The 14,391-nt window shown below is 53.4% G+C and overlaps 7 protein-coding genes across 7 annotated transcripts; 4 read left to right on the top strand and 3 right to left on the bottom strand.

Moving 5' to 3' along the window:
- Positions 1 to 1,219: 1,219 nt before the first annotated feature.
- CKM354_000731600 (uncharacterized protein) lies at positions 1,220 to 1,711 on the top strand (the record flags this gene model as incomplete). The annotated part of the gene is made up of 2 exons (XM_044802659.1): positions 1,220 to 1,312; positions 1,379 to 1,711. The coding sequence occupies 2 exons, from the start codon at positions 1,220 to 1,222 to the stop codon at positions 1,709 to 1,711; spliced, it is 426 nt and encodes a 141-aa protein (XP_044658594.1).
- A 603-nt stretch (positions 1,712 to 2,314) lies between these two features.
- Positions 2,315 to 2,864, top strand: CKM354_000731500 (uncharacterized protein; the record flags this gene model as incomplete). The annotated part of the gene is made up of 2 exons (XM_044802658.1): positions 2,315 to 2,456; positions 2,686 to 2,864. 2 exons carry the CDS (start codon positions 2,315 to 2,317, stop codon positions 2,862 to 2,864), a joined length of 321 nt encoding a protein of 106 aa, XP_044658593.1.
- Positions 2,865 to 3,148: 284 nt separating this feature from the next.
- CKM354_000731400 (uncharacterized protein) lies at positions 3,149 to 3,793 on the bottom strand (the record flags this gene model as incomplete). Its single annotated transcript, XM_044802657.1, has 4 exons — positions 3,149 to 3,201; positions 3,250 to 3,656; positions 3,706 to 3,731; positions 3,785 to 3,793. 4 exons carry the CDS (start codon positions 3,791 to 3,793, stop codon positions 3,149 to 3,151), a joined length of 495 nt encoding a protein of 164 aa, XP_044658592.1.
- A 2,236-nt stretch (positions 3,794 to 6,029) lies between these two features.
- On the top strand, positions 6,030 to 6,527 carry CKM354_000731300 (uncharacterized protein; the record flags this gene model as incomplete). The annotated part of the gene is made up of 1 exon (XM_044802656.1): positions 6,030 to 6,527. One exon carries the CDS (start codon positions 6,030 to 6,032, stop codon positions 6,525 to 6,527), a length of 498 nt encoding a protein of 165 aa, XP_044658591.1.
- A 1,063-nt stretch (positions 6,528 to 7,590) lies between these two features.
- CKM354_000731200 (uncharacterized protein) lies at positions 7,591 to 7,947 on the bottom strand (the record flags this gene model as incomplete). Its single annotated transcript, XM_044802655.1, has 1 exon — positions 7,591 to 7,947. The coding sequence occupies one exon, from the start codon at positions 7,945 to 7,947 to the stop codon at positions 7,591 to 7,593; it is 357 nt and encodes a 118-aa protein (XP_044658590.1).
- A 631-nt stretch (positions 7,948 to 8,578) lies between these two features.
- On the bottom strand, positions 8,579 to 9,118 carry CKM354_000731100 (uncharacterized protein; the record flags this gene model as incomplete). The annotated part of the gene is made up of 2 exons (XM_044802654.1): positions 8,579 to 8,610; positions 8,887 to 9,118. 2 exons carry the CDS (start codon positions 9,116 to 9,118, stop codon positions 8,579 to 8,581), a joined length of 264 nt encoding a protein of 87 aa, XP_044658589.1.
- A 3,310-nt stretch (positions 9,119 to 12,428) lies between these two features.
- CKM354_000731000 (uncharacterized protein) lies at positions 12,429 to 14,262 on the top strand (the record flags this gene model as incomplete). Its single annotated transcript, XM_044802653.1, has 6 exons — positions 12,429 to 12,533; positions 12,587 to 12,905; positions 12,955 to 13,246; positions 13,301 to 13,417; positions 13,480 to 13,498; positions 13,552 to 14,262. The coding sequence occupies 6 exons, from the start codon at positions 12,429 to 12,431 to the stop codon at positions 14,260 to 14,262; spliced, it is 1,563 nt and encodes a 520-aa protein (XP_044658588.1).
- Between the last annotated feature and the right edge of the window lie 129 nt (positions 14,263 to 14,391).

Here is a 14,391-nt window from a genome sequence, read left to right as displayed (position 1 = left end):
AACGGCTGAAGGGGGCTGGTGCAACGTATCTCTCGCGGTCGGCGCAGCAGAGCTCCATTACGATGCCCTTGCCAAGCTTGCAGATGGTGCTGAGATACAGGCTGAGGACATTCGAAGCATAGACATGTCTTCAATCGTGGCCCTCCCGACCTCTAGGCACGAAATGACCAAATTCATGGCGGATCTGCCTCACGACTTTTCTCTCGTCCATCAGCAAAGGCAGCCCATGGATTCGATTGCATGGAGACCAGAAAATGCATAGCGCATAGCAATGGCAAGAGCTTTGCTGAGTTCCACCTCTCGCTAGAAGCCATACCGGTTGATCTGAATGATCGGTTGCTGCACATCCGACTCGAAAGCGCGGATGTAGACTTTCAATCTGCGGCAGTCGTTAGTGTTTTCCAGCAAAGTATCTCACGAGCTGCGTCGCACACATTACCATGTGTGCGAGCGACGCATGTGACGTACGAGCCTACTACCTCAGTCATGGCAGCACGGTGCTATCGCAGTCCTCGCAGTATCTTGAATATCTCCGGCGACGTCAACATGAGACGACGCGGAATGCGCATAGCATTTTAGTGACGTGTTGTCGCGAAAGTGAGAGCTGAAGGGAAGCAACAAGAGGGAAAATGAAGGAGAAGTGAAGGTGGCTGCCAGAGCACCATCAATCAAATGAATGCGTGCGCGACTCGTTACTATGAAGCAAACGGCTTTTCAAACGACTGCGCTCTCGGCTTCGCGCCAGTGAGGGCTCCAGCTCTTCTGCCACAGCTCCTTCGACAATAGCGCCAGCCCACGTTCGTGCGCTCCTGCAGCTTCCGCTTCGCCAACCTCACCAGACTTGGTAGCATCAGATTTTCTGCCACGTCGTTGCAGAGCCTGCGCCACCTCGCTCCCATCAAGTCTTGGCACACCTCTTCCATTATTGGTCATTGTGCGCTGAGACACGACTTTGGACTCCAACACCAGCACTCAAATCTCCAAGATGGCGTCCACAGGATTCGCGAAAGCCAACAGGCGTCTACATGAGCTCAGCGACCTACACAATGAGATCGTCTTCCCCTTGCAGAATTCCAGCTACACATGGCTGGAATCACGCACGCAGCCTACCTCTCGTTCATTGAAGGCGAAGCACCAAGCAGTAAACACTGCACACGACAAGCTTCTCAAGTCCTTAACGAAGACGACACTTCGCATCCCAATTGTCACCCCGTTCGCCATGGACTTGAACCAAGAGACAGGCTACGAAGCACGGGAGACCCAGCTCCTCAAACTCCATAAGGATGTCGAGATCCAAGTGGCTGGCGACACGGTAATTGGAACCCCCTCAACGAGAACGCCATTGCTCCGCACAAATGCTAATGAAGTTCAAACCTAGATTCAAGAATACGCCATGGGACACCTTGAGAAGACCCGCCGCGCGGTGACCCATTGCTACACGTACCTCTTCGGATGGATCAACGCCCCTGAGATTGGAAAGATCATCAGAGCCTGTTCAAAGAAATCGATCAGGCACGACCTCCAGACGGAAGTCATGAACGAGGCCACACCGACACAGCACGCAACCTGTGATGTAATATCCATCGCGATGTATCGGCTGAGCAAAGCGGTCGTAAGCATGCCAGGTTTCGTCTCGGCAAACTTTCAGCGCGACATCAACACTATTGCCGCAGAGTCGAGAGCTATTCTCGATCGGACCACAAGAGGCTAGGAGGACGCCGCGCATTTGAAAACGCTATACAAGGAGACACTCCATATCAGGGCAATCTCGAGCACCTAAAGGGCTTGCGAGGCTTGAATGCCCTGGTTGAGGCCCGTGCGGACGAGCTGAAAGAGGAGAAGGCTGCAGCCGCAGCTGCTTTGGCCAGACTCACCACAGGAAACAGCGCCGATGACGAAGAGGTGGTCGGCGAAGTGGTGGAGCACCCAGGCACCCCACCACGTCGTCGCAGACGTCGTGACACGCAGCGGAACCCAACAGATGGCGAAGAGTTGGCATGGCGCATATGCTGTCACATGCGGCGAATGGTGGCGCAAAACGTGCATGAAACCACAAGATACTTCGGAACCAAGATAGAGCACGCGTGAAGCGTCATGTGGTGAGATGCATGACTCACGTAGATTTGTAGCTCTGAAACCCTCACTTCACACTTCACTTCACTTGCATGCACGTTCGATTCTCAGGCTTGGCACAGCTGAGTTTTGCCCCGCCCGCATGTCGCGCCTCACCATTGCTTTTCTTCAACTCTACCAACTCTTTATTTTCCTAATCAGGCCACGAGAGGTTGATTGCCGGTAGAAGACGGCGCCTCCGATGGACTATCAACACGAGCAAGACGATGGCATCCCGAACTTCCATAACTCCTTGCTGGCCGAAAGCGCGAGTCTTGACGTCGATCCCCTCATCAATCGCGTCACGACACCAATTTTCATCGTCACGGGCGCCAAACGCAATGGTAAGTCCTCGTGTGGGATTGCTTAAGGCAAATGAAGCTGACCTCGTTTGAGGCACCAACTTCAGAGCCACCTTAGCACGTGAAGGAATAAAACTCTGGGCCAACTGAGCCAAAAACCGTAAGGAGAAGGTTCGCAACATCGTCAGACCTTTCATTACCACCCGTAGCTCCATCAACAATTGGCCAGATGATGAAGATGATGCAATCCAAACGATCGCTGAGTCCACAGACAACGACATACGCAAGCTCAAGCGCAAGTACGGAGAAGATGCTCCGGCGCATGAGGATGGAGGCGCGAAGACCATAATCCTCGCAGGCGCTTTCCGGTACCTGACCTTGTCGACGGCCCAGGTCGATCTGGCGATCAATTTGACACACAACGCAACACAGCACCAGATCCGCGATTGAAGCATCGATCTCGGGAAAGGGGTGCTCGGAGGAAAGGCTGTCATACGCGCGCTCGTCCTACACGTAGACTTTGCTGTCAGAAGGCCTCTCCCCTCTCTGCACCGCAGCGGGCGACCATGCGGCCCGGAAGACCCACGCCCTGGAGTGAATGGACGTTAATGCGACTGAGACTACAATCTCCAACCCTCGAAGCGCGTCTCGTCGTCTTACACTTACTGCGTGAGCCAGTGCCTTTGATCCAAGTCGAGGAGGCATTGGAACCACAGAATGGGACATCTCCTAACTCACCGAGCTGCGGGGCTAGGCTCAGCAGGGCCGAGTATGTTCTCGTCCCTGCCTGCCACTGTCAGTACAGGCTTTCTGTGGAATGTTCGATGCCGCCTACTCACCAGACAGTCGCTCCTACGCTGCGCGCGGGCTGGCTTCACGACGTCTTCAGACTTCTCATCTGGGAGCGACACCACCCATGGCATCGGTCCCTCACAAATCATGGTGAACAAGTGTCGGAAGTATTGCCGCCATGCTTGTTCGGCCTGTGTCTGAGGGCCTTGGTTCGAATACACGGCTGCAAAGTCAAAAATCCTTCCGGCGTTGTCGTCGAAGAAGCCGCTCAGTGTTCCGATGGGGTACATCTCGAACATTTTGTACCACAGTCCGATGTGCTGGTGTACTGGGGCAGTGTTGAAGTTCTGGCGCCCGACATTTTGGACCACCAACAGAACGCGAGTCTCCACCCAATCCATCGCCCGTGTGGCGAAGTTGCCGGCGAAGTTGCCGGCGAAGTCCAGGAACCTTTTCGTTATCAGCGGACGATTCGGAAGAGATTTTACGTGCATCTTACCAATTGCGAAGTGGGTTCCTGTTGATCTGCACTTGTTCGGCCGTGTGTGTTGAATTGATCGCAGGGTTGACGTGTTCACGAGAGACATTGATGAGTCGCACGACAGCACCGTAGACGACTCTCTTCGCGGCACCATCTTCGTGAGCTGGCAGACCTTCCTGGCGTTTGCGCTTGGGGGTATCTTTGACGTCTAGGACGTCCCATTCGCGTGAGTGCGCTTCGCTGATGTCGCCCAATGCATTGACTTTGTCGTTGGGCCACTCTGACAGGGCATATCTGAGGCAAGAGAAGGGAAGAGTGGCATGGGATAGGCTTTCCGACTGGTGGGTGAGGTTGACCTAGTGTTGGAGTCCCTCCTTGGGCAAGCGGTGTTCGTAGTTGGCGCCTGCGATCATGTGAGCTCTGCTGCCCATCAACAATCCGCACGTTATTACCATTGCAGTCCGTTGAGGTGACGAAAAATGATGGCGATTTCACGCGGCGCAGCAGAGGGTTGGCCGCTAGGTTTTGTTGTTCGATCAGGAGCGCTCTATGGTGCTGCAAGCCAAGTGAAACCACCACGAGAAGGGCAGCGGTTCACCAAGCTCCGTGTCCAACTTTCTTTTACTACTTCCCTCTCAGTCTATGCACACTTACAGACCAGACCGACGTTCATCGTCATGGCAAACAAACGCGCATTCGCTACGCCACCCTACACTCTGAACAAAGTGCTCAAAAAGCGCGGAAGTAACCAGCTGCTCAGGGCGTCCAAGCCTACGCGCTGCATCACTTGTCCGAAAGAATTCTCACGCGCATTCATACCGCCCTCGTGCGCCACTACAACTGGTCCACCTTCGAAGCTCAATGGGGCCGGCAGGCTACTTTCGAAGACTGCTCAGATACGGAGACGAACAACGATGCGACCACAGCACTGTGTAAGTCCTACGCAAGCACTTGTTACGGTCTTGTAAGCTGAGCTAATAATTGTAGCGGCCATTGAGAAGAACCTCGACATTGCGCACACCGACATCACCCTTGCGCTGGCCGACTTCCGTGAGCTAATCGCTCGGTACATGGGTACGCGCGGCCACGGTCCTGCAGCTGAGACCTGTGGCTGTCACCGAGAGTTGGCAATCACAATCCTCGACGCCTTGACTGACTACGGTCTGTACACGAAACTATGACCGCTTCGATTCACTGGCGGACCTCTGCCACGCGATCCGCACCTTTCCGTTTCCAAAGTCAGTTGGATGCACCATCCTTGTGCCAATCTACGTCGAAGCGCGCCAGAGGTATGTTAAGCTCAGGAACGATACCTTGCGTTTCGAAAGCAATGCCATGTGCCTTTCCTGCATCAAACGAGGCTATAGTATCGCCGGCTTTGGAGACTGCGCCTTGCTCGACGAGGAGATCAAGAACATGAGCAGACACACCGGTGAGGAGCTGGATTGAAGCTTGGTGAGGACAGCTTTGGGAACAGGAGATGCGGGATAAAGACAACGCAGAAGACACCGAGACATAGCATCTTGCAAGCAAAGACACGATATGCTCTGCACAGGGATGCAGAGTATTAACGGCACAGACGTGGATAGCGCCTCGAAGACAACAACAGCTCCTTTACTGTGCATAGTCTCAACGATGCTTCTATCTCACGTAGAGACAGCTGCGAGAATGATGAAATACCGGCCACGAGATGGACGACATGCAATTGTCAAAAATCAGCCCACATAAAGGAATTGAGCTTTTCACTGTGTGTACATTCGATGTCATGGGGAAAGCTGGAAGTTGCATCGGGAATAAATTATACTTGGTGATACAAGTGATGGTTGCGAGAATACTGACTGAAAAATCTAGGATCTAGCAGTATGCCCACCACAGCCAAGCAGGTCCCCTCTCCTGCTCATCTCACAAATGCAAATCACTTACGCTCAATGTGCGTACAGTCGCAGCGGCAGAATGTCAATGAAGACGATTGTTGACCTCTCGGATCGACCCATGTCCTCAGACCGTCCGAGTACTAGATCGGTTGCGGAAAGAGACATTTGTTTTCGATGCAATCGAGACATTCAGCCTCTCCAAACCACAAATTCTCGCAAATGGCACCCCAACACTCGAGCGCGGCTGCACCCTACAATCTCAACAAGGTATTGAAGAAGCGTCGAAGTGACCGGTCACTTTCCGCTAGCAGACGCAAGCCCTGCATCTACGCAGCTTGCCAGACGTCAGCATGAACTGAACGAGTTGGTATGCTTACGCTTATTCGTTGTTGCAGGAAGAAACTTGGCGTGGAGTTGCGGTATCACCTGATCAAAGTACACCGCTTGTCGGTCGCGGAAGTCGAGAATATGGGCAATCTCGACAATCATCCCACGATCGACGCACACCTCGTCTGCCATCTCACGACACGCAGTCGCAGCCTCGTTGCATTCAATAGTCTCAAGGGGTTGAGGGCCCATTACAACAAGATCCACAAAGACAAACAGCGCTCTCTATCTCAGGAGGAGGTGGAAGCCAAGAGCGATGAAGCGTTGCAAAAGCACATCTACGCAAAGCCGCAGAGCTTGTCTCCTACTCCTAGTCTGGCACCTTTGTCCAGCTTCGATCGGAACATCGCTTTGACCAACAATCCGTCGGCAGAGAAGAGACGTCGCCGCCGAGCGCCTCTCAAGCAAGTTGATCCGCAAGGCTTCGCCGAGATGAATGCCACACTCACCAAAGCCCACCGAACCTGGCGTCAGAGGAAGCTTAGTCTTGACGAGGATCAGGCAGTAGTGCAGCAGAGCGGCTCTCAAAGCTCTTGTGATGACCAGGAGTACAGTGAATTTGAAGGATGTTCGGATTAGGCATTGTGATGGGACGATGAGTTGTAGACTTTGAGCGCAAGATGTTTCTCGGTGGCGATGTGCTGACGGGGTGGAAAGCGTCGCAGAAGTGCCGGAAGAGGATTGATTGGCAGATGCGGGACCAAGCTTGTATCAGCTCCATCGACATGCAGTTCCCATGGCGTTCCAATTCGGGGCTGACGAAAGAGTGGTCGTACTTGCTGCGTGGGCTCCGAGCAGCAAGTGCAGGCGTCTGCCTGTCGGGTGATACTGCTCTTTCTGAAACCACGTCATGAGTCTTGCAAGCCCACACACTAGCGGGTCAGCTCTCTGTCCTTGTGGTGCTACATCTGACAAGAATCATTACTGCCGCCACCATGCCCCGGACCTCCACCAAGGCTGGGCACGCAGCCCTGCTGGATCACGAGCCACGAAAAACCGTCACACCTGTGTTGCGTCGCTGGAAGTGTCCTCATGCCTCCTGCAAGCGCCATTATCAAATTTGGTTAGCATTGTTGGCTCGAGATTCTTCCTGTATTGCCTCGCGACGCTGACAAGTCCCAGGCCTGCCTGTGATGGCGAGATGAAGGTGGCTTTGTCGTTCTGAGCACACGCGTCTGGTAGCTGGCGCCTGTGATCGTGTCGGCTCTGCTGCCCATCGACAATCCGCACGCTATGATCCTTGCCGTTTGTAGAAGTGGCGATAGACTACGGGGTTACAACGCGGCGCAGCAGAGGGTTGGCCGCGAGGTTTTCGTGTTCGATCAGCAGCGCCCTATGGTGCTCCTTTGAGCTATAGGCCTTCTGTGTCTGTGGTTCTGGTGCCATGTTCGGGTTGATGTGAGTGGCGGCGGTGGAGTGGAATAATGAAGAAAGTGAAAGATGGAAGCGAAAACAAATTGGATGTGCAAAACCGCGGCAACATTTGCACATGCATGCCAAGACTAGAGCAAACACTAATGCATAAATGGGGCTATTGTGGATCTGAAGTGAGCGATTGTGATGGCGATTGTGAACGCTCACTGGCAGTCTTGTGCCCACCTTCACTCATGTCTCAATTTGAAGCTCGTCCTTGAGTTGTCGCTCAGACGTGTGGCAACGCAGGATGTGATGTTGACAACAAATCAGCCTCCTCAGTTCCTGCCCGTGGACGCTTGAATGCGCCACTGATGGTGATGCCGTACTCGCCTTGCGGAGCGGACTCGTTCTCACCTGTCGTTAGTGCTATCAATGCCTGCTCAGTGGTTGCGAGTTCTTTCTTGAGTCCATCTGCGTGCATTTTTGAATGCAGCTCCAGCTCCTTGAGGCTGTTGGCGAAGTCCGCACGTCTTTGGTACGGCAGCTGTTCCGTTTTTGCGGCCTCCATGCTCTTGCATTTCTCCTTCTGGGCGTCAGTCGCAGCGTCGAGAGGGTCTCTGAGTCTTTTTGCGATGGCGCGCATGTGGTCTTTGAACGAGTCTGACAGATGGCCGGGCATGCTGGACATCGCCCGCTGCACGAGACTTCTGAATACGAGACATGTAATTGCAGAGAAATCGTCAGTCTGTACGGGCTCGGCATGAGTCGCGCGAAAGGAGCTTTGCGCACTGGAAGAGGATCGCACACGGGAGTTCGGCGAGTGGACACGGAGCCCGTCATGGCTCCCGAGCTTCTTGGTCGATGGCTCATCATGGAGGCGGGAGGATAGGGCAGAAGGCCCGTCATGAGAACTGAGCTGCGTGGCTGAGAGGCCATTGCGGGAGGGGGTCGGGCATCGCTCATACTTTGCGAGCGGGGCGAGTGCTTTGCGACGCCTCACAGGCCTTCCAATCTCGTTCGACGAGACGAAGATCACAGCATCGGACGAGTTTGTGATCGGTTGTTGTGACTGATGTTCCTCAGCGGAGCTTTGACCAGTAGAGCGAGCGCGACCAGCAGAAGATGGCCTGCTCTTGGCCACGGCGAGATGCCTGGACTGGGGGACAAGAAGTTGGTGTATGACGACGTGAAGCAAGGGACTGGAAGTCAAAGGTAGGCTCGCAGCGCGAGGAGTACGTGGGAGATATTGCAATGCGAAAATAACCTGTTACTGATCATGTACACGGCAGCATTAAAATGGGGCTTTCTGCCATTTCCCATTGCTTCTAGCCCAGATTTCGGCCGGCGTGGTAGGTAGCCTAAGCCAAGTCTTCAAACTCCTCGTTGATAGTGGAGCATTCCGCACAATTCTCGACCTCGTTGCCGCGTCTGTTGCACGACAGGCAAACTCGGCTCTTCTTCAACTTAACCACGTCGTTCGAAAGTGCCTCCAGTTTCTGCTCGGCAGGCACCAGCACGGGGTATGTGAAGTGCTCGCCATCGAGCGACAGCGAGCACAAGGAGATGGAGTCAAACAGCTCACGGGAGGTGAAGTGTGCATCGACGCTGACGCGCTGGTTGGCAAGCTGGGCCAGGATGGTGACGGCTGTCTTGTGCAGGCAGTCGCAAGTGTTTCCATCTACGGCCTGGTGACCAGCGGGACCCAAGTTTTGACACAGGCTATTCTTCAGCTCCTGGATTGCGACAGCGGTGCGCACGCAGGCGTTGTCAAGGTGTGGCAGATATTTGATGTGCTCTGCTAGTTCGGCTCTCATGTCTGCAGACCTTCGTTTCCCCAGCACATCTTCAGCCTCTTGATCCAACTCTGATTGTTGGCAGACCTGGAGATTGACTTGCTACTCTAACACGTCCGACGCGGCCCATGCGCTCGAAAGAGCTGGTTTCCCGCTCTCGTGTCCAGCCTTTGGTCCTCTCGAGAGAACGACAAAGCATTGCTCGGCATGCAACATGCTTGTGCCTCGGGAAAAGCTTTGCGGCGTGATCGGCCTCTTGTCGCATTTCGAAGGCAGAGAGCTTTCTTTGCCGCTGGAGATGCCTTCTTGCGAGACGTTGCAAGATGGTGTTCGCCGTGCACTGTGAAGGTTCGTCTATATGCCTGATGTCCAGAAACGATGTGATTCTTTCACTTTCCTGTTTGCTCAGAGCGCATCCATGTGGACCAGAGCTAGCCAGATTGGCTCGGAGACTCGATGCCAGCAGAGTGTGGACTGAAATCTTGGGTTCACGGCTCATGAATATCGAGAACGGCGGCAGTCCCACGAATTAGATCACCTTCTGTAGCTCCCAGTGCCGAAAACGAGATGCATATAGGGCCGGTTCGGATGAGACTCGAAAGCGGGAAAGCTGTCTTCCTGATCGTTGAGAGATGCTTCGAGCCCACTTCACTGTGCTTCTGGCTCGTCCTGATCAAGAGCTCGCTTCTTCTGGCGCCAGTTCAGATGGGCATTGCTGCTTTGGTCAGTTGTTTCCCTTGCTTTCTACCATCTTCGGTGGCGGACTCAAAGCGCAAGGCACATCTAAGTCTCTGGCACTTCCATTACACAAGCTTGATGTTGTCATCAGAAACGATGATGCCGCTGCTATTAGGGAATGTGGTCCAATGGTAAGATACTTCTTTGGAGTGCTAAGCCGCGTCAACTGTTACGTACCAACGCATAATGCGAGGGCGTAGCGTCCAAGAAAGGATGCTGGTTCGAGTCCTGCCTTCTCCAATCATTGTGCATCTGCTCGTTCGTTCTGCTTCCCTTTTGCTTTTTGCGCTTCTGCGAGGGTCCATTGTAGAGGACTTGTCCAGCTCTCCAACTGGTTCATTCTACAAGCATTATGTAGCGGCCAGAAACAACAGCTGTCACTGTTCAGGGGATGTGGTCTAACGGTAAGATCCTCCTTGGTATGGGCTAAGTCCCGCGTTTGTTGCAAGAGTGCCTAAGCGCACAGATCGCCTAAGAGCGAGTATAGTGCCTAAGCGCACAGTTCGCCTAAGAGCGAGTGAGTGCCTAAGCGCACAATTCGCATAAAGCGAGTGCAACAACACCAAGGAGGGATGCATGGTTCGAGTCCTGCCATCTCCAATCAATCTTTTGCAACTCTTTTGTGCTTTTCTTCGTCCGTGTGCTTTGCGCGTTCTCTGCGCAGAGTCGCTGCGCTTGGTTGAGTTCGCTGCCCCCGCTTTTTGTTTGCCTTTGCCTTGACTTTCAACTGAAGCGCCGGCTTCCGCTCGCTCACTCTGTACAACAGTCTCAGCAGTCGTAATGGGGTAATGCGCGGCGGTTGAAGTGACAAGTGGAGCTTTTGTTTGCTGGAAAGTGCGATGCAGCAGCGGCCCGCACGTACGCCTTGCTGAACTTTGGGACTCTGGCAAACGTTTTCTGGAATGGTCTTGGACGCATGAGGACGGTGCCGAAGTGCAGACTGACCGCGGAAAATCGGCAGTCCTCACTTGTCGAAGTTCCATCCGCATCGCGACCTGTGAGGTTTCTGGAAAGACCTCAAGCCTGCCAGCCTTTTGAGCGCGACTCCACCAGGGAGCAGTCATCAGATGACATTCAGTTGCCCTCTTCACGGTCCTGTCCGGGGATGTGTTCTGTTTACAACCCTTAGCACTCGTAGTCGTAATGTGATGTGATGCTGTGTTGTGTCGCAGCTGTGTTGATGCCTCAGGCCGCTAAGAATTCTCTCGCGAAAAAGGCAGCGACCGACGCGGCGGCCACTACCATCACCATCACCATGGAATACCTCAAAATCACCATGTACGCAGCAGATGATGCCACGGATCTGACCTGGAAGAGGATCTCCTGATCCTTTCCGTCTTTTTCCGAGAGGCCCGGCGCGAAGCGTAAGCGCGTGCAACTCCTTGGTCTGAGACTTCGAGAGTATCCTCGACCACTTCGATTCAGTTCTGGAGGGGAATTTGACAACGTTTTGAACTCGGTTTTCTTGAAGGGGCTATGTCTGAGAACCTTAGGGCTGCACGCCGGTCCAGTCTCTTTCTGCTCGCAGGCATTGGGCTACACTCGAACGCTCTGCAAACCTGTTCTAGACGTGAGACGACCGCATGGCGAACACGTTCTTCACGGATGTAGTGCGACAAGACTTATGGATCGCGTGGCTCTTTTCTGCGATTGAAGACTTGTGTTGCGCTATCGAGCGAACACATCTAGAACGCCATTGAGCGCTTTCACTGCAAAGATTGTGCTTCCCTTCGATCGTCTGCGATCTTGCTGAGTTTTTGGGCAGCGTCTTGTATATGATGAAGGTCATCTGGAATCTGGAAGTGCGCAAGGGCCGCGGATTCAGTCGAAAGCAGCAGGGATCTTCACTATGTTTGTGATGGCTCTGGTTCGTGTCGCACCGATTCGTGGAGATGCTTGGCAAGGATCGGCCTGCCGAAATCATACTTGCGGCGGATGGATTTCGCCATGAACACTTCTCTGCCGCCGTAGCATTTTTCAGCCAGCTCGAAGGTTAGACGTCGATGGATGACTTTCATGCGAACTGTGAGAGAGCAAAGGATTCGGACTGACCCCACAATATCCGGGCGGAACATAAGTCTGGGCCAGGCCTGAGAGGGATTAGTTCCACATTCTGGTTGTCGACCCCTTGCATGGAGCTGAGCGTTGAATGGTGCCAAGGTATGCCCCATCTCGTACCGCCCACCCTTCTTTGTGCCGTTCAGCCTGACAGCCAATCTCTGTGCCGAGTAGCTTTCGAGGCCGTCCATATGCAGGAACCTATAACGAGTCGCGGTTCTGTGGCGCATGATGCATCCATTTTGGCTGCCGCGGAGCTGCCGCACTCGTTGTGCAGAGCCCCGAGAGCCTCTCCGCGTGCTGTAACACGAAGAAGATGCCCCTGTAACCTTTAGGAGGCTCCGAGATTGCCAAGTATATTGATTGGGGTGGTCCACTAACCCTGCCAGCTGGACCTACTCTGCCTGATTTTCCGGCAGTCTTCAACCAAAGCCTCAGAGAATTTCCGCGCGAGGCTGTGTCGGAATCGCAGACCGTGCGCTCGTATGCTGCGTGAAGTCCTAGTTTGCGATACTCCATCTCAACTACTGCTCAGATGGTCAAAGCGGTCACTATGATCCGCCCGTCACGCCCATCACGGCCTGCCACGCTGACTGCTGCAACTCTTTTTGTGCTGCTCATTCTGTTCTCAGTCACATTTGTAAGTAGTCACATCTCACAGATATTGCAACGCAAGACTTATGCCGTCATCAGCGTGAACCATTGAGAACTAGAGCTGGAGAATTGCTACCACGACCACAAAACGATGGCACCCAGATCACGCCTTACAGCAGCAGGCTGCATATCCTCCTGCCAGCTTCCAATCCCGCAGTCGATATGTGCAAGACCTTATTGACTGGCTCGATGCTTGGGTACCCCACGCCGACACTTATTGCTTGGAACGAGACATTCAATCGCGAAGGCCTTCTTGGTGGTGGTAGTCACGTTGCCAAAATCTCGCGGGTCTTGGAATGGCTCGACAATTTGCCGCCCGAGACAGACAAAGATCTCATTTTCATGATGGACGCTTATGGTATGACTGCAGGACCTCTCGACTAATTAACGCACTGACCACAAGCCAGACATCTGGTTCCAACTTCCACCAGAAGTTCTAGTCGAGCGATACCACATGATCAATCGAAAAGCCAACAAGAGACTTCGAGACCGCCTAGGCAGTGCGTATTATGCTGAAAATATTCGACAGACGATCATCTTTGGTGCGGGCAAGCGATGCGCTCCCAATCAAATGCATACTGTCGCCTGTTATCCTATTCCGGACTCTCCTTTGCCAGATGATCTGTACGGAGCCAATACAGATACAGTCATGGGCAAGAACAAAGTCACAAGTCACAGACAGAGATACCTCAACTCTGGGTAATCGTCAATCGTTCTTTCCAATGCAGATACAGAGTCTGATGAAATGTGCAGGTACATTATGGGACCAGCAAAGGACATGCGACTAATGTTCCGACGGGCATGGGAGAAAGTAGAGGCCAATCAAGACCACGACCCATGGGATAACGGGAGCGGTGGTTCTGACTTCATGTACGTGACCGGCATGTTCAACTACGTATTTTAGCGCCATTGACTAACAGCGAAATCTACAGGTACCATGGATCTGATCAAGTATGTTTTTCTTTTGGACGATATCAGACCAACATCACACTGACCTCCAGCAGTCAATATTCGATACCGTATGGGGCGAGCAAGAATTCCAGCGCGAAGTGATCCGACGGAGACACCGAGGATGGGTCGACCGCTTACTCAACCGTGCCCAGACAACTCCTCATCATATCGAAGGCACGCTCGTTCAGGATCCTTTAAACCCGCCTTTCACTCATCAAACCATGGAGCACAAAGCGGGAAAGCCGGACGAGTTCGGGATTGGCTTGGACTATTTCAGTGACCTCGGGCAGCAGACAGTAAACTCCGAAGACGATACCCAGTATCTCGTGCACGGCTATAACCTTACTGGACAGATCGAAGCACGTCCGAAAGGACTCTTCAACTGCCCATCTCGAGTGACTGGAGAATTGCCTGAGGACGTGCTGAAGACATCGCCTCCCTCGACTGTGAAGGAGTCTTGGAGCCAGCTACCACTGTTCACCAATCACTGCCTCAATACGATACCAGTGATGATCCACCACAATGGAGACAAGGGTGCCCGCTCATGGCAGTGGCCCAAGACATGGATGCAGCCTCACGCACGGCGCCAATTCGAGGCCATACTAGGTGACGAGAGCAACGTCCTCGCTGCGGGCAGATCAGCAGGCGGTGCGACTCTCCCTACAGGCGAGTATCTAAGTTTCCAGGAGCTGTGCACGCAGGACTTCGAATACGAGCTTTTCAGAGATGTCGATCCTCCGGAAACCCCGCCGAAAGGGTGGTAGTATTTTACTTGAATATCACAGCGCAGGCGTACAGACGATTGTACAAAAGACATAGAATATTGCACAGGTGCAAAATACAGTAAAGATATCGATTTATTCAAATGGCTGTCAGTATCTTGATCTGTCTGC

Source organism: Cercospora kikuchii (genome assembly GCF_019650295.1).
Source record: "Cercospora kikuchii DNA, contig_00004, whole genome shotgun sequence".
Lineage (NCBI taxonomy): Eukaryota > Fungi > Ascomycota > Dothideomycetes > Mycosphaerellales > Mycosphaerellaceae > Cercospora > Cercospora kikuchii.
The sequence above is the reverse complement of the archived record's forward strand: the minus strand, read 5'-3'. Positions and strand labels throughout refer to the sequence as shown.